General features: G+C 31.4%; 2 protein-coding genes across 2 annotated transcripts; one reads left to right on the top strand and one right to left on the bottom strand.

Annotated features, from left to right (window-relative positions):
* Positions 1-1,160: 1,160 nt before the first annotated feature.
* Positions 1,161-20,227, bottom strand: LOC122399530 (elongation of very long chain fatty acids protein 6). Its single transcript, XM_043400273.1, has 3 exons — positions 20,030-20,227; positions 9,849-10,248; positions 1,161-6,159 (listed from the first exon to the last, which is right to left on the bottom strand). Exons 2-3 carry the CDS (start codon positions 10,172-10,174, stop codon positions 5,610-5,612), a joined length of 876 nt encoding a protein of 291 aa, XP_043256208.1. The 5' UTR covers positions 10,175-10,248; positions 20,030-20,227; the 3' UTR covers positions 1,161-5,609.
* Positions 20,228-20,919: 692 nt separating this feature from the next.
* LOC122399294 (60S ribosome subunit biogenesis protein NIP7 homolog) lies at positions 20,920-22,427 on the top strand. Its single transcript, XM_043399879.1, has 4 exons — positions 20,920-21,405; positions 21,557-21,782; positions 21,897-22,037; positions 22,173-22,427. The coding sequence occupies exons 1-4, from the start codon at positions 21,350-21,352 to the stop codon at positions 22,290-22,292; spliced, it is 543 nt and encodes a 180-aa protein (XP_043255814.1). The 5' UTR covers positions 20,920-21,349; the 3' UTR covers positions 22,293-22,427.
* Positions 22,428-22,556: the final 129 nt, after the last annotated feature.

Genomic DNA, 22,556 nt, shown 5'->3' with positions numbered 1-22,556 from the left:
CGATAATTATGATAATTTAATGTGTACATGTTGTAACACATATTATATAAAAAACCAGTTAGGCCTGAGTTAGATGCCAAGGGGGATTTGGAGGGGCTAACCCTAGGATTAGGCCCCACAACTCGATGGGGCCCTACTCCCTTTCATACTAAAATTAATACTAACGGTATTAGAATTAAATTTGATAGAGAATCGATTGTTTGCAAATCTCTCAAAAACTAAAACCGAATATTGATATCCACAACATACTTCAATATCATCCAAATCGATAAGGTGGCCATAATTCCGAATAATTACTAAAATTATTAATACGAATTCAGTTACTTTTAACATCGTGTTATCGAAGAGAACCAAATTTGGAAAATAATTTTATGTTAAAATTTTAATTCTTTCGACACTTTTGGTAGGAACAGTGTTGAGAAACATTGAAATGTTAATTCGAACAGGGAAAGGTTTGGGGTGAATAATTTTTATAATTGTTGTATTCAGAAACGTAACATTTATTATTAGTGCAAAGAAATAAGAATTCAAATTCGTATTGATAATATGTCCGTACAGAAATATTCAAAGGTTCGATTGTACAAATTTAGCAGAATTTATATAAATAATAAGCTCAACTTAGTTTCGCGTTTAATGGCTGGTAAGAATTCCGCTTGCGATACGCGATTCAATTGAAAAGTTAAGAAAATATTTATAAACATAAGAAAATTTGTACCCTTTCGTGTAAACCTCGTTCCTATTCAAAATTTATAACTTACGGATGATTGGAAAAGCTAGACTCTACCAACGAGTGCCCTAAAATTACCACACATTACAATATACAAATAATGGTTGATACAATTCACAAGATAATCATAAAAGCCAGTTATAATGGTCGCATAATAATAAAAAAAAGAAAACGTTTTATAACCTTCGAAATATAGTAATATTCTGTAGTAAATTAAATATTTTTCGTTCGTTTGGAGGGCACTAAAGTAGAAAAACCGAATACACGAATGGAATTGAAAAATTTTGAGTGCCCAAAGCACATTGTTGAAACTTCGTAGTTTGTATTTGTACTTATAACAGTGGTGAACATGTTTTGCTTATGAACAAAAAATAGAAACTCTTAGTCAACTAGATTCGTCTTTATTCGTTTATCTTCTAGAAAACTAGTTTTCGTATCCCACAAAAATTTCACCCTCAAATTGGTGGGTCCATTTCACGTCGAATCGATTCACTTTTTTTCTTTGATGTCTGGGATTTTCTTCAAAATTAAATATGATATAGTCCATACGACATTAAAGATAATTTAAGTCATTATTCTATTAATTTCAAATTTGTTTAATAAATACAGGCCTCTGAAGTTTACAACGTTGATGAAAATGGGTTATTTATTTTATTTTATTTTAATTTATCAAATGAAAATTGGCCTTTCTAAATAAATTTTTTCGTCGATGAAAATTATTACGGTCAATAGACTTAGATTATCTCTAATGTCGTATGGATTATGTCATGTTAAATTTTAAATACAATTCCAGACATCAAAGAAAAAAAAGGTGATCGATTTGCGATGGAATGACTCAGTTACAATTCTACTGGCATAACATAATAATTAGCTCTTAATTATTATTCTAACTGTACAAATGCCAATTTCACTTGCAAATTTATTTCGTTTCCTCGTTGGGAATAGTAACACTGGATTAACTAATCATTTGTAATAAATTAGTAGCAACAGAAAATGCAACTAATTATTAAATCGTGACTAAGGAAAGTCCTTGACAACGAGACTGATATGTTAAAGAAAATTAAGTATTTGCAATAATTGTTTCCAACAGAAGGACGTTGAATGGGAAAAAAAAAAAAATTGTTAAAGCTTGCAAATGGAATATAATTTCCATTGCATTCTCGCTTTCAGTGTGAAATGCAGAAAATGAAACACTTGAAATTAACAGTTTCTTTTACATGAAATTAAGCAAAGCTAGATCAAATGGAATGTTTGAAAATATTTTTTAATATTAACATTATAATACGTCCAGTGCTAAATTGAATTATTGTAATTTTTCGAATTTATCTCTTGGAACCTAAAATTTTTATGTTATTTTATTTCGTAAAAAGAATGGTGTTTGGAGTGATAATTTAAAATATTTTGCTCCATGGAATGAAAACCTGTATATGTATCATTTTTTTAGTATGGTATCATAATGGGATTACTGTGATTTATTGACAATTTTTACAGTAAATATAAAATGCATATTGTTTATTCTATCTAGTACCATTTTAGTGATATTAATTTGAACACTAAAAGGTAATAACAGAATAAAACGTAAAAGAAAGGATCTTAGTTTATTGCAAATACTTTTTACTGACTATAATTACACATTTTCTTTTATTTGTCTCGTTTTATTACGTATCTTCGTACTTCCCCGCGCTTTACAATCAATTTACAATAAGAATTATAAATTCATTGCTAGAAAGGATTGCCTATAAAATCGTTTGTTTTTTATTTTCTTTCATTTATTCTAAAGACTTCTCTTCGAGGATAGTATTTGGAATTGAACGTTCAATTCTTATCCACTAAATCGGTGATTCTCAACCTTTCTTCCCACGGAGCCCCTTATGGCAGTCTAATAGGAGATCGTGGACCCTTTCGTACAGCGTTTTTCGACCATAAACTTGCACGGATAAGCTTAAGAGGAACATCAAAATCCTCTGAGATTTTTTTAGTTTCGATTCTAGTAAATTTTTTGATCTAAGATCAACGAGTCCTATCTTTGGCTGGGCCCCAATTTTAGTTTGGATCGATATCGGACAGGGAAGGATCGTGAATCCAACGTCATTGATTTTCAGCTAATTTTTGGATCTAAAATCAATGAGTTTATCTTCTGGTGAAACTTAAATTGTACAGGAAAGGATCGTAGGTGCAATGTAACTCGTTTCTTAGATCTAATTATAGTCAATTTTTGATCTGAAAGTTCTTAACTGAGATTTATATCAGAGAGTAAATCCAACATGACCTTTGGCTCTAAGATCGACAAATTTATCTTTGATTAGGTCTCGATCTTAGATACAACTCATATCAAACAGTGAAAGATCGTTTATCCAATATCATCGAAATAAAAAAAAAATATATTTAAGAGCTCTCGTAGCTTCTACAAAATTCATTTCTTAAAAAGGAGGATCGATAGATCGTAATATCTTTGTACAAGACCCAGTGTTAAGAACATCGAAAGAACCATTATACTCTAATATCGTCGTTTCAAAGTACTGAATAAACTAGATGTTTTTTTAGGCACAATGTACGCGACAATACTAAGTATTAAAAAATCGCTATGTGCAAGTTCTGTGAAGTCCCAGGTTAAGAACCACCGCACTAATTGAAACACGCACACTCGGATGACATCATTATAATAATTAATATTATCTAATCAGATAAATAGACAGATCGAAGCAATCGAATTGTTTGGATCTAACGTATCGGTTGTTTCCTGATAAATTAAATATTATGGTCTTCCGTTGGACTAAATTTTATCGAACTTTGAACGAACAAGAAAAGGTTTTTTCGGATCGGTAATATTTCCTGTTTCATACAAATAGGATACCCGTTATCAAAACAGCATAATTATTTACAACAATTGACCCTGCTATCCTCCCAATAGAATTCAAATTTTTCGAAGGTGTTTGTTAAAACAAAACTAAGTCGAGGGAAAGAGTAGGATCAATCGTGTCTGAATTAAATAAAGGAACTATTCGTAAACAATATTTTAAGTTACGATTACGAGTATAGATATATACATTAGTAAACTGGCATCGAAATTCTATATTTGTGCGAATCCGGAAATTTTTATTAAATGAAACTCTACGTCCAATCGAAAGTCATGTTTATAATATCATAAAAAAAAAAAAAAGAAAAGAAAAAGAGGAAGGTAGATAATTTACGGTACGAAAGTGTGCATCGATCAGCGGCGTGGACAAACGTTTTAAACATTTAAGCACGTTCGAATAACACTCCCGTCTTTTTAGCTAATAAATGCTCCCACCCTGACCGTACGACTAGAATAGGTCAGTTTTACGCCCAGCTCCGCAAAAATTACTAATTCGTTCGACTAAAAGAAAACGAGAAACTACACGCTCCTCGAATATTTTCTTCCGTTAAATTTTATGTTTTCACTGAAAACTTCTAGGCTCTCAAAGTCTTTGCAATTCACGATCTTCTCTAGAAAACCACTCTCTCCCATTCGTCAAAGCCTCGTTCAATTCTTTCTGACGCGTTTTACCGCGAAAAGGCAAACAAATTATTTCACGATACAAATTTCAATACAAAAAATTCATAGGGAAAAGAATATATTCGCAATTAAATTGGTGGTATAATAAAATGATCGTGATAGGAAATAGTAAATAAAAAAATTTCTTTTTTTTTTTCTTTTCAGAGGATTATAATTTTAATCTTGAGTCCACCGCTTTACTAGTTTTTTTTTTTTTAGGTTTAATGAAATTTCGGTAGACCCTGATCTTTTGTAATTTTTTTTGTTTTTGGTCTCGACGAATGCAACTTTGTAATTTTATTTTCACTAGTACGAGGCTTCGGAATGGTCTTTTTCTTTCCTACTATTTACTAATACGTTCAGTCGCGTTGTTTCACCATTTCTTGATAATTTAAGCTTCCTCCGGTTATATAATGCGACTCCACCGTATCGATGTTTAAACATTACCGGTGTAAAAAAAAAAACAAAAAAAAAAAAAACCTCTAGTACGCTTTATACTAGAAGAAAAAAGAGTTTCAAGCAAACCGGTGTAAAGAAAGATTTCTATTAGATCACGATACATATTTCGGAGCATCATTTACATTACACTTGTACAAAATGCCATACATTCCTTATCATAATCGACCATGTTTTTTTTTGTTCATCTCCGTGTTACGTACCATTATAAATACGTCAAATATTCATAAATTTAGTAGAAAATATATCATATTTACTGTTAAATGCGCTATGGTCAACATATACCATGATTATTAAATAATTCCGTCGTTAAATAACCCATCCACGCCAACGTATCATATATATTTAAATAATTACGCTCCTTACTATCCTCGTTCTACCAAAGATTTATACAATAAACTCTAAACTCCGTGAAATATTACCCAAAGGAAACAAAAAAAAAAAAAAAAAAACGAAACGTTGTCGAGAAACTTCTTTAGAAATTGTTTCTAGAACGAACAAATATTTCCCATCCAGAAATGCCACTAATAAAGCTTCTCCGTCGCTGTCGACGACACATTTAACATTAAATATGTTAAATAGGTTATCATTAAATTTATTATACTAAATTCAGTGTGCAATATTCGATATTATCAGTAAAATTCAGTGTGCTATATTCTTTGAACAATGCGTTCCCACTCTCACACCCCTAACGCAAAACTTTTTGTGACTTCGAGTTCGCGAATACATTTTCAAGACGCCGTTTTTTCATAAAAACCGTTCCCAAACTGTATATTTAGAAAAAAAAAAAAAAAAATCATGACTCGGAAAGCATTTTCGAGAAATATCACGAGCAAAACCGTCTCTAGAAAATGTTTCCAAAAAAGAGAGAGAGAGAAAAAAAATAGAGGAAAATTAGTCAGTGCGCTTTTAGTTGGCCTTGAGTTTGTCGTATTCCAACGTCCCGTTGGTGTAATTCTTTTTGGTCGGTTTCTTGCTACTCTTGCTGACCAGATAGGAGTCGTGGAAGAATTTAGCGAAAAGAATAAAGTAACTGGAATATATCAGCAGGCTGATTCTCACATTCATACGCGACACGTGGCAGTCGGTCTGACCAGTCTCCAAGTACTGGTACGTTCTAATATTTATAAAGCAGCCAGTTACCATTTGTGCTATCTGCAGCATCGTGATCAACATCGCGATCCACTTAGGCGGCCTATAACGCATAGCTTTCAAAGCGTAATACGAATACATTATGGAGTGAACGAAGTAGTTCATTACGATATACCACCTGGCAGACGCTGTGTATTCCGCGTACGAGAACCACGAGTAAAGAAGCACTGTTATATGGTGATACCAATGTAGAAAGATGAGAGGCTGCTTTCTCAGCACAATGAAGATCGTGTCGCCGAGCTCGGGAAGCTTCGATAGCACGAACATCCATGTCCAAAAACCAGACACGCAGTTATTCTCTATGAAGCTGAAAAGAAAAATAAAACTGTTATTGATTTGATAAGCGAGCTTTACGGATACGAGCTATTTTTGCAATCTTGTTTTAAATCAGCACTTCCTATGTAATTGGATATCAAGCCTTTTACGATGGATGCCATTTGGAATCGTTGCTTGGCGGAGGTGTGAGGAGATTGTCCCGGAATCTCGTTATAACGTACTCCAAAACGGGATCGAGAGAAATCTCTGTACAATAGCAATTTTTAACATGAACTTTGAAAGAAATTAAACAACAGCAGATATTTATGCATAGTAATATTATTGAGCTTCGAAGTTGGCTTTATCTTTTGCAGATGGCCAGTGTTTGGAAACTGAAGAAAAGAGTATTGTCTTTTATACAAATCATCGTTTTTGTACCCCAGCTCGTATCATTTTTTAAATTTCATATTTCACACTTCACTGCCCCTCCACCACCCCCTAAATTGGAATGGATAGAAATATTCAACTTACGAATCACGCCTGAGGTTCATGTTAAGAATCATTACTGTACTTCCGGTTTGGATGGAATCTCGAAAGTTTCAGGACCCGAGATTGGATTCAGGATTCAAGATACCTGGGAAAAATTTTAACGGGAGATTCTAGAGGCCAAAAGAAGACGAAAATCAAGAATATTAATTTGTTGATGAAGGCTTCGTTTAAAAGTTATTAACGTTTAAAGTTCCGACCGTTCTGAATTTTTTTCTAGAAAGTGAGTAGGATTTCGGGGGTAGGTCCATTCACCAAAAGTTATTGTAATTGACCCCCGCAACCGAAAATAATTATTCCAGAACGATTTGAAATTTTTCGATTTCGCGGAAAATGTCCATCTTCTTGAATTTTTTTCTCGTAATTGGATAGGATTCCGAGGGTATGTCTAATGATTAAAAATGATTGTAATTGACCCCCGCAATCGAAAATAATTTTTCCAGAACGATTTGGAATTTTTTAATTTTGCCCAAAAATTTCACACTTCGAATTTTTTTCTCGTAAGTGCGTAGGATTTCGAGATATGTCTATTGACAAAAAATGCTTGTAATTGAGCCCCTCAACCAAAAATAATTTTTTCAGAATGATTCGAAATTTTTTGATTTAATTTTTTAATAACTTTTTAATAAAGCCTCAGTCAATCTCCCATTAAAATTGTTTATTTTTTAGCATTAGGATCGGAATCGACACTAGAAAGTGAAACGTTTGCTTCACGAGAGAATAAAGAGATAGTCTTATTTTTCAGAAAAAAAAAAACGAAAAATTAATATTATAAAATGATGAAAATATAATTACAATAATTAAAAAAAAACGTTTGTTTTCAACTGCTGGAAATATTCTCAGTAACAAGGGAACAGGGCTATTGCTTAAAAATGTAAAATAATTATATTTTTTGCATACTAATTTAAGACAATAGTCAATAAAATATTTGATTTTGCTTTGTGTAAAACTTTATATGGAATGTGTTTTTAATCATTCAACATCTTCTTATTTCAATTTTAAGTTTTACCAATCGTAAGTTTTAAGCATCTCGTATTATACTAATCAAAATTAATATTAAGAGAAGTAATCTTTCTTGCAAATTTTAAATATAGCAAATACAAATTTATTTTTGAATTGTTATCATATTTCCTTTCCGTCTTTTAATCTTCTCTAATTAGCTACATGAACTCGAGACAATCTCACATATCCTGCTCGATCGCTGACAATTACAGGTCAATTCGAATTCGAGTCGAGTTTCGAGATCTCGAATTCCGAGTCGAATCTCAGATCCCAAAACTTTCGAAATTCCGCCCAAACTCGAAATCTCGAAATCCCGTGCACCACTGTACTTAAAACACTAAAACACTAAATTATGGGATTTGTTTGATAGTATAGTAGTTCATATTTAGTAACGATGGTCGCCATTGAGTTTCTTATTTGGCAATAGGATTTAATTTATCGTAGAATGTTATAGACATTGCAAGGGATTCTTGGTAAAGTTCTACGAAGTATTAAATTACTATTTTAATTAAGTGGTACAAACTATCGATTAAAAGAAACTGTATAAAATACAGGGTATTCGGCCACCACTGGAAACATTTTAACGAGGCATTCTAGAGGCCAAAATAAGACGAAAATCAAGAGTACCAATTTGTTGATGGAGGCTTCGTTAAAAAGTTATTAACAATTAAATTCAAAAATTTCAAATCGTTCTGAAAAAATTATTTTCGAGTGCGGGGGTCGATTACAATCATTATTGGTGAATACACATACCTTCGAAATCCTATCCAATTTCGAGAAAAAAAATCTAGAAGGTGTGAAATTTTTCGGCGAAAAAAAATTTTTCAAATCGTTCTAAAAAAATTATTTTCGGGCGCGGGGGTTAATTACAATCATTATTGGTGAATACACAAACCCCTGAAATCCTACCCACTTTCGAGAAAAAAATTCGAGAATGTGTGAAATTTATCGATGGAAAAAAAAATTTCAAATCGTTCTGGAAAAATTATTTTCGTTTGCAGGGGTCAATTACAATCATTTTTGGTGAATAGACATACCTTCGAAATCCTATCCACTTTCTAGAAAAAAATTCGAGAAGGTGTGAAATTTTTCGACGGGAAAAAAAATTTCAAATCGTTCTGAAAAAATTATTTTCGTGTGTGGGGGTCGATTGCAATTATTTTTGATGAATAGACATACCCCCGAAATCCTGCGCATTTTCGAGAAAAAAATTCAGTATGAGCGGAACTTTGAACGTAAATAACTTTTTAACAGAGCTTCCATCAACAAATTGGTATTCATGATTTTCGTCTTATTTTGACCTCTAAAACCCCCCATTAAAATTTCTTCTGCAATTTCTTCTACTTAACGCTCAAATCCAGCAGAATTAATTTACTTCCTCGCCAAAAAATTAATACTACTAGAGTAAATTCTCTTCGAATGATCGAAAAACATCAAAAATGTATTTTAAACTGTGTACTTAAAACATTCGTCATTAATGAATATGAACACAATCGTTTAGTATGGTCTCATTCAGACAAGTAAACAAGCCGACGAATACTAAAAACATAATGCAGAACGATAATAACGGAACATCATAAATACACAAATGTAAGGGAAAGACATCGATATAAAATTTGTTACAACTTTTAATTACACCTAAATATATCTAAACGGAATCGTATCTCAGACTATTATATATTCATTAAAAAAAACTCATTAAAGGGTATGAAAAGTATGGGAAACTAAGGTGTAAACGTTAGAAAGCAATATAATAGAAAAAAAAACTATTTCTTTCGCGAAACGATACTTTTCCATTAATGTAAAAGCATTAGCATACTGTGCCAGGGCATACGATTCAAATATAAACATAATAAAATCAATTTTTTTTTATAAATATTTGTAAAATATGAAAACAATGCATCGACGCAAAGTTTGTTTGAAAAAATCATTAAAAGGTACGAAAAGTAGAGGAAGGTAAGGTGTAAACGTTAGAAAGCAATATAATAGAAAGAAAAAGAAAACTATTTCTTGCGTGAAACGATACTTTTCCATTAATGTAAAAGCATTAGCATATACTGTGCCAGGGTATACGATTCGAGTATAAACATAATGAAATCAATTTTTTTTTTATAAATATTTGTAAAATAGGAAACGATGCATCGACTCAAAATTATTTGGATTGGGGGGAGGAAAAAAAAGAGGTGGAATTACCTAGGTATACAAATACTATGGTGAAACCCATAATGCCTTAGCACATGGAGCAATTCTGGCGCTGTTCTAGTAAATCCAATAATGGAAAATGTTGCAAGCAGTGTGCTCCACAGTGCAAGCAAGCCTCTTAGCTCAAACTTTGGTCTAGACGACATGTAACGCTGCCCACCAAACACTATAATCATGTAAATGGCACAATAGTAGAAACCATTTGTCCAGTTATTTATCATCCAGATTCTCGTGTCCATGTGCTTAAAAGTTTCCTCGAAGTTGAAAATGTATGAATAATTTGGTACTGTGACCTCCATGTAGTCCACCTTATTCATCTTGGAATATTCTTCTTTAGTCTCTTTCCCATAAAACGTTACACGGCCTTCCTCACCTCTCTACTTCCAACTTACTAAAACCAGAAAATTAACAAGTTTTTAGACTTTCGCTTTACAATTACAGATTCGTGCTAATTAAATTTCCTCCATTCGAAAGTCTAGCATTCTCTGAAGAATCATTCTCCGAAAATATTGTTAAAATGTTTTTAATTCGACTGTACGGAATACAAAGATGCACGATAATTCCTCATTTAATAGGAATTATTCGCTTATCGTACATGGAATTCATAATTACGTACGAATATAATGAAAAAAACTGTGATAATTTCAACATTTATTTTGTATACAAATGCATCATTTTGTTTTGAACTATTATAATCCACATTATTATTGTCGCACAAAGATATTTTCTTTTCTAAACGAGCCTTAAAGTAATATTATAATAATATAAATAATACGGTAATAATAATTTCAATTGATTTAAATTTGAATCGAAACGCGTTTCGAAATTTTTCGATCCGCGAATGGAAAGAAAAAGAACTGCAAAAAAGTAATCCCGAGTTTGTAAGAAGCGGAAACATTAGAGCAGGAGTCATGTCAATTTATCGTACACGCGAAACAGTTTTGAATCCTTATTCACGGCACGAAAGCCTTGAATTCGTTTACATAATTTGCATGAATAGACTAATGTCAAGTAACAAATTTCCTTAAACGAAACAATGGTTGTTTGGTTTAAAGTCAATGCTTGCTTCCTGGAAGTCCATACTATCGAGAAATATTCTCAGGATGTCGACTTTCGGTCAGAAAGCACAAAAAGCCGCGTTGTTTTTTTGTTCAAAGTACAAAGAGGAATTTATGGGACGTTTGAATAATTTAACGAATCTGAAATTATTGATTTGTTGAAACGTTAACACGTTCAGCGACAAATTCAGCCTCGTCGCGAATGTTGAATCTTTCGTTTTGTTGTTTCTCGTAAAAATTGCTTTAATTTCGCGTCAGAAAGGTAGATCATGCGAGGTAACATGTAAGTCAATTGCATTTCGTTTTGCATTATACATTACATAAAAACTGATCTTCAGAGAGTATAGCACAAATATGAATTTGTTATATACGATGATTAATCGAGATTATATTTGAAAGAACTGCATTTTTTTATTGGTTTTTGTATTTTCATTCGCGATAACTCGGTCACGCTATGATCGCACGTAATCACGCGATAATTAAAATATAATTAATCATTTACAATACGCTTCAAACATTTATGATTAAGATTACACCGTAATTAAATGATAATTGACTCGGTTTCGTTAACAAGATTAATGTTATTTCATGACTCGACATAAATAAATTACAGAAACACACTATTCAATAATAATTTGAAAAAGTATACACTTGGAACCTAAACCTTTTGATTAATATTTAAAGTTATAAAGTTTCTGCCATATTTTTGAGAGAAAAATATAAAAATTGTAAATAGATTGAACGAGAATGAAAAATTACGGTAAATAAGTTACGTAATGATGTAATGACATTCGGAATTGTTGTTTATGTTTCGATTTCGACGATATTTGTTGGCAAAAATATTCCCGAAATACGAAAATTAACAAGGAAAATTGATTTTCATCGAATGATTTATCTCTATTGAGATCTGGTATATTAAACACCTAATTTTTACAATTATTATTATAACTTTTATTGTTTACCTGGCTGGAATGTATTACTGTTTTCATTTCTCTGTTACGATTGTGAAATTAATCAAGTTTCGTTCAAATTTTTCCAAAATATTATTTACAATATTCTGCAACGATGCAAAATTGAGCAATAAATTAATACTTGATAAGGCTGCAAAATTCTGTCAAGCAGAATAAAAGTTAAATCACTTTCGATCGATTTTTTTTAATTTCATTATACAATTCAATAAATTGATTTTCAAAAATCAGCCAGCTAGATAGAATATTTGCAATGTTTGCAAAAATTGTATTGTTTACCATTAATTTACGACGATTGTTGTACAACTGGAGAAATATAATAGATTAGTTGATTAATAATTGAAATCTCGAATTGCTACGAGTAGAAACGGTCGAAAGAAAATGATTTCGCAAGCGTCGTTATTAGAAATCATTACGAAAGAAATTCATTAACCTTGCAATGTTGTTGCACAACCGGCAAATATAATCGCGAATATTATATGAAGAAAGTGGTTCTGTTCTGGTACAGATGCTCGGTAAGACGAACCAAGAACAGGATCTGAGAATAAAAGCGACGCCCGAGTGTAATTGACGACTAATGGCATCAGAAATTCAGACAAATACAAATGCTACCCGGACGACTCCATTAACAGCGAGCATAGAATAAAAAGAAACTGACACGGCGGATTGACGATCGTCGGGATTGGACTTTTATATGACGGAAAAACGTTTTCAACGAGTATTTAAAATATAGATTTAAAACGTTACGCGTAATTTCTCGTTATTCCTGTAATTCTCGCGGTGTCGAATAAACCAGAATTTTCCTTAAACAGATCGCTATAGATCCATGAATTTATTCGTTATTCGTGAGTTACGTAGGTTCAATAAATCTAAAAAATTTACCTATTTTTTCTATCTGTGTATTAATATTTATTTACCTTTTTTGCTTAAACAAATCATTATAGATTCATGAATAACCAACAATTCAAAGAACAACCGAAAGGCAACGACTAAGATCAATTTATTCGTTATTCGTGAGTTACGTGGGTTCAATAAATCTAAAAAGTTTCCCTATTTTTTCTATCTGTGTATTAATATTTATTTACCTTTTTTGCTTAAACAAATCATTATAGATTCATGAATAACCAACAATTCAAAGAACAACCGAAAGGCAACGACTAAGATCGATTTATTCGTTATTCGTGAGTTACGTGGGTTCAATAAATCTAAAAAGTTTCCCTATTTTTTCTATCTGTGTATTAATATTTATTTACCTTTTTTTCTTAAACAAATCATTATAGATTCATGAATAACCAACAATTCAAAGAACAACCGAAAGGCAACGACTAAGATCGATTTATTCGTTATTCGTGAGTTACGTGGGTTCAATAAATCTGCAAAATTTACCTATTTTTTTTATCTGTGTATTAATAAATTATTTATTTACCCTTTTTGCTTAAACAAATCATCATAAATTCATGAATAACCAACAATTCAAAGAACAACCGAAAGGCAACGACTAAGATCAATTTATTCGTTATTCGTGGGTTACGTGGGTTCAATAAATCTAAAAAATTTACCTATTTTTTCTATCTGTGTATTAATATTTATTTACCTTTTTTGCTTAAACAAATCATTATAGATTCATGAATAACCAACAATTCAAAGAACAACCGAAAGGCAACGACTAAGATCGATTTATTCGTTATTCGTGAGTTACGTGGGTTCAATAAATCTGCAAAATTTACCTATTTTTCCTATTTGTGTATTAACAATTTATTTATTTACCTTTTATATCCCTTAATAAGAAAAATATCATTTGGCGTAGAAATCAGTTTCAGCGTGTACCGAATATGGTACACACGACAGGAAACGCTAAATAATTCATAAGAAATAAAATTTGCACTTGTTTGTAAGATTAAAAATGTAAAAATGCATATTCACTTCCTGATATAACGTTTTTTAAAAAGGTACGGTAATTTAAATAACAAATTAAACAAAATTTAAATGTTCAATGTCCGTCGTTAGAAATTTTAGTCGCATCATTTTGAAACACTTTTCTTTAGAATGTTATAAGCAAATGAAGCGTATTTGAATATTGTACTTGCATATGTAATTTTTTTGCAGTTCTACGTAACAGTAGAATGCATAATGAAAGCACCGTAATTTAATTTATACAATTTGCAAATATTAAGTTCTATTTAATCAAATTTTGATTGAACAGATCGCTACAGATTCATGTATAATCAATAATTCAAAGAACAAATGAAAGCCAACGAATAAGATCAATTTATTCACTAGTCGTGAGTTACGAATAAATTGGTTTTATTCGTTATTCGAAATGAACTTCTGTCCAACGCTCATTTACTTCGATAAATCATCATTCGAATAAGGAAGAATGGAATCTTATTCGTTATTCGATTATTATTTTAATCGAACGTTACTGAAAAACATTTCTATCATATTTAATATACTAACAGGTCTTTATCTCTTTAACTCTTGTAAACTAATATTTATTAAACAAAAGAACAGTATTCTGTATCATGTTTCAAATGATCAAAATAAAATATTATATTCATAATACATTAAATATTAAAATTTTATTTTATTTTAAGATTATTGAAAAATGGTATAAAATATTTTAATTTAATTTATCAGGAAATAATTTCTGTCTTTTTAACCTTAAACAAAATATATTTGTTAACCACCAACAGCCTGTATCTATTAAATTTATTTTTGAATCACGAATTCCTACAAATAAATCATAATAAAACAAACGGAGAAAGTATACTATTTTATAGTTTAAATAGTTAAAATTTTAAAATAATAAAAAGAATTTGTTATTTGCAATTTGGTAAATTTTTAGGGGGTCTGTGAAGAAGATTGACTGTGATTACCGGTTCGACGGAACTTTTCAAGCATAAGTAAATCGAGTGTACTATTTTTCGATAATGCGACATGTCGTTACGTTTGTGGAATAAACGAAGAACGACAGGTGGTCGACTCATCGCATAATAAATCGTTAGGTTCGCGACCTCTACACCACCTGACGGATCTCCACATAAATTCTAGAAAGCAACAATCATCGCTTTCGTTAAAAGTTTAGGTTTCTTTAATTTCTTTTGCGCTTACGTTAACATTACCTTCCACTTATAACAAACTTCGCTACAAATAAGCCAAAATAATAATTTTACTTCAAACTTGAGCAATATAGATTTGTTAACATTAGAAAACCGTGATATTAATTTATTAGCAAACTATAAATTACAAGTAGACATTTCTGGCTAGTCTGTTAATTTTTTAACGTTTAATTGTATGCATCACTTTAATAAATACTTTCGAAACGAAAAATTTAACACATTCATGCGCAAAATATTCTTTTAACGCGAAGTGTAATGAAGAAATGATTTCAACAAATTTTTCTTTTTCTTCTATAGAATGAGAATTCGTGAATAGTAATACACGTTTCCGTTTGGAAAAAAAAAAATTAAAAAAAGTTGACTTTTAAATGACATTGAAAACGCTTAGGAAATGTAAAATGAACAGATTTAAAAATAAATTTTTGTTTCGAACATTTCTTAAATGGATTATTATCGAAATACATATATCGATCGTAAATTTCCAAAAAGAAATATTTAATTTTATTAAATATCTTTTTAATACGGAGCTTTGTACGAAAGATTTTCTTTTGCCCGGCGTAGAATGGAATAAATGTAACAAAGTTGCCTTTTGAGTGGGCCTTGAAGCCAATCGACAAATAAAAATAGCTAGTATAGGATAGAAATTACATTGTTTTCGAAACACTTCTCTTATAACTGGTCAAACGTATACATTTTATCAATTCTCTATCCTCTATTCTCGCTACTACTATAAACATCAATTTACACTAAAAGATTCTTTTTCAAATTCAAGTTCAAGTTCATCGTTTCAAATTCTATTATTCAGGGACGAATTTTTCTTTCTTTTCTGGTCTATTTATTATTGACAGTTACTATAATTATAAAAAAAAAACAATTAAACGTTCACATGTGTGGCCAAGAGTGTAAAGAGGTTTAAAAAAAAAAATTGTGTAATAATATGTTTAAGTTTGTTTGTAGCATTTTTAAATGTAATTGTTTATATTTAAGTATCTTTAAATGTATAGAATATTGGAAATAGGCAATCCTTTCGATTTAGTTTTCGCGGAAAAATTTACAAAATTTCCAGTCAGATTTTACTCGTTTTAAGAAAAAAAACAATATTTCCGTTGAAAAGTGCGGCTCTTAAATTATACATACGCGTGCTTGTTTTCGTGGAAAATGGATGGAAAATGTTTGTCCGCGTATTAGCGAACATACGGTTTCTGTAATTGTGTTGGACTCTGTCCGCGCGAAAAAAAGCCGCTCGGCGCGTATATGTATTTATTAAATTACAAAAAGGTGCTATACATATTTAAACGGAGCCACAGCGATTGCGTCAAACACCAATGCCACGAAATATCTACATAAATTATATCAGAAACCGCGTATTTTTTTCAGTCTGGCAGATAAACCTGTTCACCTTTAACCCTCTATTTTGTTCTACAATTTAAATACCACAAAAAAAAAAAAAAACTCGAGGTTTTATCGTTTCTGTCCGTTATTTACCAAAAAAGCTAATTTTTTTCTACCAATTTCCTATCTCTATTTTTTAATTATAAATTACACTAAATTCAAACGAACACTTACTATCTAAAATAAAATATTGCTCGACCATTGAACTCGAAATTTATCTATAAAATGATCGGCATATTTTTATCGAACTATCGCGACTTTTACAATTCTTAAATAGAATTAATAGTTTTATTTTTTTGTTGTTGTTAGGAAAGAAGCATCGATAAACATTAACGACGCTAATTTTAATTACTGCCAAGTTGTTATTTAATGTATTATTTGTATTGTTATTAATTGTATTATTTGACTAAAAATATTTATTAATTTTCCGAGTATTTCGAAACACTATCTACGATTTAATTAATTCTAGGTTAGAATTGATATTTTTGTTAACGTTCGTTTCAAAAATCTATACTTCCTATTATTCGATCTTATTATTTTCAGATCTAAAATAATCACCATAACAAAGCAATGTTTTGTTCGATATCGTGATTGTTGAATGAGAGAAACCGAGTTTTTTCAACGGTGACGATGTCGGATCGTCCGATTGGTACAAAGTCCTTTATACCGTTAAACGCGCGTTAATTTTCCCTCGCCTAGTATCGTTAGGAAAGGGAACACGTTTTTTTGAACGATAAAATAAGTTTGCCAACATTAGATTGCAAATAGATTTTTTTAATCGAACTAAGAAAAAGTTTAATTTAATTTTCAACAATAGCGAGGCTGAAAAATTATGAAATAAATAAATAATAATTCTCCATCTTCTCTGATAAAGAAAATATTTTTTAATAGATTTAAAATAGTATTAAAAATTTTAATCGAATGAGAAGCAGCTTTGTTTAGTAATTATTAACAAAGTGAAAATTGAAAACTGTACACGCTATGAGGTTTAATAAATCTGCAAAATTTACCTAAATTTTCTATTTGTGTATCAATAAGTTATTTATTTATCTTTTTATCCATTGATAAGAAAAATATCATTTCGCGTAGAAATCAGATTCAGCGTGTATCGAATATGGTACACACGACAGGAAACGCTCAATAATTCATAAGATATAAAATTTGCGCTTGTTTATAAGATTAAAAATTTAAAAATGCATATCCTCCCCGTGATATAACATTTTCTTAAAAAGGTATGGTAATTTAAATAGAACAAAGTAAACAAAATTTAAATGTTCAATGTCCGTCGTTAGAAATTTGAATCGCACCATTTTGGCACACTTTTATTTAGAATGTTATAAGCAAATGAAGCGTATTTGCATATTATACTTGCATATGTAATTTTTTTGCACATCTACGTAACAATAGAATGCATAATGGACGAACCGTAATTTAATTTATACATTTTGCAAATACTAGATTCACCGAGACGCAGTAAATCAATTGCATTTAGTTGTAACCGAGTACTTTTCTTAATAGTTTAAGATATTTCATTTTTTAATAATAGATTAAATATAACAGAAACAAATTTTCAGTAAAATTTTAACGAAATACTATTTTAAAAATTTTTCCAACAAATAAAATATTTTCTTTCATAAATAACGTAAAATAAGTAATAAAATGTCGACTATAATTATACAATACACGTTTCTGGTGTAATAATGTAAAGTTTTAATTTCTAAAAACTTGCAAAAATATTGTCGACTTTGTTTTCTCAGTCGACTGAAAATAATTCAACGGAGAAAATGATCGATAATATAAAATACTGTACGGTAGGTTCGGTATTAATTTTACTTTACCTTTGCTTCGATTCTATCATCGATGAATTAAGTACTTATTCTGAATCCGTTTATTTATATTTCACGGTGTCGGAGAGTGCCTTTGCTTTCGAGTTTTCAAAGATGGAGTGTCACTTTCTATTTTAATGAGGGCCTTACTATTTTAGATGACCTAAAAAAAATTACGTTAAGGAAAAACAGTAAAATATATTCACGTTTTTATACACGTATACATTTGCGTACATTAGCCAGCATAGTGAAGAAAAACGTAATAAATTATACACGCTCGTTTTTATGGTTTTTTTTTCGTAATCTAATGCCAGATGGTTATGTTCTTATAATTTTATCGATTATGTTAGAAAATTAAAAAATAATCTAGTTCAAACCGTTAAATTCGTCCCTCGTTCATGTAGGATGAATTAAACATTTGTGATTTATTGCATGAAAGTTACTGGGGTATTGTGATCTGATAGAAATTTAGAATGTTTATTCCTCTTATCAAAACGGTGATAATGTTTTCGATCTTTCGGTTTGGGTCATCTGAAATTTTCGTAAGAAAATATGAAAAATAATTGATAGCCAACTATTATGGTAATCGAGGGAAGATAGTATGTATAGATCTGAGTTGTTTCGAAAGGCAATCTTAACCACGTGCTATTGTCGATAACGCAGCTAAACTTATGTTTATAAGAATAAAGTGGGGACGATTCTGCGTAACACTGATAAACAGGTTTTACAAACGATAATGAAACATCGATAAACTTCCAACATTTATCAAATTTCGCCATAAGGAATCACGTTATAATAAGTATTTTACAAATTACGCGTTAGTCGATAACAAAATATGTTTTCTTTTCGTTTATATATAATATCGTTATTTACTTACGGTGGTACAGTGCGATATGAAACCAAAAGAATACTTCGGCATATAAAACACGCGATCGAACAATTTTTACTACATTTTTCCATTCGATTTAAAAAAAAATTTGTTTAATTTCATTTCGAGGAAAAGAAATTGTAAAATAATTTAAGAAAGGATACCTGGAAGGATTTAATATCCTAATCTAATATTAAAACGGTAATCGAAAGTTTGATATAAATAATCGTGAGTTGGAACAGAATAGAACGTTAAAAAGCAACAAAACTTTAGTCCCGATTGAAATTCCAAAGAAAATACTGGGGAATATAATTGCAAACAAGGGTGTAAGATGAAAGTGAAACACAATAATTAGAAATGGGAATATATATATCGATACTATCGATTGTTTTAACGATATTACAAGAAATCGAATTAAGAAAAATGCCGAAAATTCTTAAGTAAGTAGTTAACATTAGATAGTGGTAAGGTTCAAATGTTCACAGCAGTTTTGAGTAAAAAAATAATAAAATAAAGACTGGAATGTCTGAAAAATAAATAATCAAAGGTTTTATATAAATAACCGTGGGTCAGAAGAGTGTGGAATGTTCAAAAGTAACGAAATATTTAGTTCGAATTGAAATCCCAAGGAAAATACTAATGAAAATAATTATAAATGAAAATGTAAGATGTAGACACACGAAAACACAATAATAATGTTAGAAATAAGTACTATATCGGTGGTACCGACAATTTTAACAATATTACGAGGAATCACGTTGAAAAAAATGCACTTAATTCTCAAATAAATGGTTCGGACAGGTTTCTAACTTTCACAGTGGTTTGAAATTTGCGAAATAGCAAAGTTAAAATTGAATCAGGATAGAAAGATTGAAAAATAGATGATTCGGTAACTGAGGAAATAGAAAAATTGTGCAAAAGATGAGAACGAAGATACATACCTCGAGTGGGCCAAGGAAGCAGCTTCGAGAACGTGTCGATGGAGGAAGACGACGCAAGGTAGATTGACGGAGGATTGTCGTTTTCCTTGGTTTGTGCACACGGAAAGACGGGGACTCGAATAAATAAGAGGAGAGTCGCGTATGGCCGTTTTAAACTATCATATTCGTTGAACACGGTGGGCAAGGCTGACTCTCAGTGGCAATAATTTTCACGCACGCCGCCGGCCCAACAAGATACAAAAGATAGTATGGTAAGCCGCACTGCCAACGGTCCGACACGCTCAGCGCCGCACTTTGTCAGACCTACGGAATTCCCCAACAACACCATAGAATCACCAGAATCCAGAAGAAAGTCCCTAGGCCCGGAATATAAACCCAGTTCAACGAGAACTGGTAGAAAGTATAAACAGCTCTACGCGAGGAACGCGTTTAATTGCAAAGAAGAAAATAATTTAATTAACTAAAAAATACATATTTCGAAACTGAACTTATTAGTAAAATTTGTTAAAGAGAGCCCACTCTTGGCCAATATCGTTCACACTATAGCAACCTTCAATAGCAAATATTTTTTACAGACATGACCTAAACAGAGAAATTAATTATTACAAGATCAGATTAATACTAACTTTTTTTACACAGAATCAAATGTTATACATATATTCTACTTAACGTTACATACAAAAATAATACGTAACGATGTGTAAAACAACAATGCGCACGCTGGATGCTTGTAAATATTATTGCATTTTATTAATCAGTTTTTTGCTGTAAATTTTTGCTTAATGTGATTGATTGCTGTAAATAGTGCGATTATGACGCGGAATGTTGTGCCTTTTTGCACTTACGTCGTGATACCGTAGGAATGACAAAGTGGGGCATAATGAGATGTCGCGCGAATTCAAGTTCGTTGTAAACACGCTGTGCCTTCTTCTCGCGGAAGAACGGTACTGTGATCCGCTGACTCGCGGAAGAATTACGGGAGAAGTAGAAGGGATTGACGTATGCGCACGCACACATTGATCTCTGGCTCGCTATTCGTCGCGGCGGTTACACACACATGTGGACTGCCTGAGAGCAAGGGAGCGAGATAGATAAATGGGCGGTTCGACTCCCTTTGCCCCTGTGCCGTCCCGCGAGATTTCAAGTCAGCGGAGCACTGTAACTGTAGATGCACGAAACACGTGCATAGTATAACCAGATGAACAGTATAAACTGTTGTATGCTAATAAATCATTCGGTGAAACGTTAGTAAATGACACCTAATTAATTTTTCCAGAATCTTTCTTCGATATCTTTAGTATTTAATAATATATTAGAAGAATGAAACGTTTGACCGAAGAAAAGACGAAGCTTGTTTTGGAAAAGTTAACCAAGTAGTGAGTGTCATAACCTCTACTTGTATATGTTTTTGTTTGTAAATTTATAACAAAACATTGAACTACTTAGATGCTTCTGTAGTTTTAAATCTATTTCGATTGTTGTATGATAGTCAAAATCGATGTATTATATAAGAAACCTGTGTTTTAGTATTGGAGACAACGTGAAGGTCTTGATTGACCGTCCCGATGGTATTTATTGCTTCCGAGAAAGGAAGGGAAGGGTGTATTATGTTTCGGAGAAGATCCTGCCATTAGCTAGCATGGTAACCCCGGATCGACTAGCAAGCTTTGGAACTTGTTTTGGAAAATTCACAAAGTCAGGAAAATTCAGGCTACATGTCACTGCGTTATATCATCTGGCTCCATACTCACAAGTAACTATATTCCTCTCAGTATCCTAATAGAAATTATGTTGAGAAGCTTAATTAAAGATTAAGTCTATGAATAATATACAGTGAATATAATTGTATTTGAAATTACTTCTTCAGTATAAAATCTGGCTGAAAGCATCCGCGGAGCAACAATTTCTCTATGGGCATCATGTTTCAAAGTCTGGACTGAGCCGTATTACAGAAAATACCCCCAAGTATCAGGGGGTGGTTATTTTTTCGACAAGCGACATACCGCTGGTATATTATTAAACTTTATTTCTGAGCATATGTAATTTTAAAAAATATTAATGATCAACCTATGCCCTCTATATCTCTACCAGCAATACAACTACTAAGAACGTTAATATTGTATAATTAACAAATTTTGTTTAGGGTTTTGGCGTGACGGCGAAAAGCACAACGGATTGTAAATACGCGGATCCAATGGCAACTGTATGTTTCCACCAAGCTGATATAGGAGAGTACATTCGTTCAGAAGATTCACTAATATAATAATTATATAAAAATGTGACTAAAAAAAATTGCTACTTTGGATTTGTTAACAAAACACCGACGAAGATAGGTCAATTCGGACCCATATTTTATTTCCATTGTTATAGGATTTGCTTATCGCTTTGTAAATAAATCGTGAATTTATTCTTCTTAAATGTGTGTATTTTGATAAAAAGATGAAAATTTGCTAAATTTCAGGAATGACCCATGTAACCTGAAATTTACTTAGAAGTCTCCAACAGTATTTTAACGACCTTAACTTTC

This window comes from Colletes gigas, unplaced genomic scaffold (assembly GCF_013123115.1).
Source record: "Colletes gigas isolate AHSC1104 unplaced genomic scaffold, ASM1312311v1 Colletes_gigas_Sc00013, whole genome shotgun sequence".
Classification (NCBI taxonomy): Eukaryota; Metazoa; Arthropoda; class Insecta; order Hymenoptera; family Colletidae; genus Colletes; species Colletes gigas.
Note: the sequence above shows the minus strand (reverse complement) of the source record. Positions and strands in the feature narration are given on the sequence as shown.

What these genes read in the sequence shown, in the direction of transcription:
- LOC122399294 (XM_043399879.1), top strand. Translation starts at nt 21,350, where the DNA reads ATGAAACGTTTGACCGAAGAAAAGACGAAGCTTGTTTTGGAAAAGTTA. An exon ending in TTGGAAAAGTTAACCAAGTA is followed by an intron (nt 21,406 to 21,556) that starts GTGAGTGTCATA and finishes CCTGTGTTTTAG; the next exon opens with TATTGGAGACAACGTGAAGG. An exon ending in CGACAAGCGACATACCGCTG is followed by an intron (nt 22,038 to 22,172) that starts GTATATTATTAA and finishes AATTTTGTTTAG; the next exon opens with GGTTTTGGCGTGACGGCGAA.
- LOC122399530 (XM_043400273.1), bottom strand. Translation starts at nt 10,174, where the DNA reads ATGAATAAGGTGGACTACATGGAGGTCACAGTACCAAATTATTCATAC. An exon ending in CATAGTATTTGTATACCTAG is followed by an intron (nt 6,160 to 9,848) that starts GTAATTCCACCT and finishes TTTTCTTTTCAG; the next exon opens with CTTCATAGAGAATAACTGCG.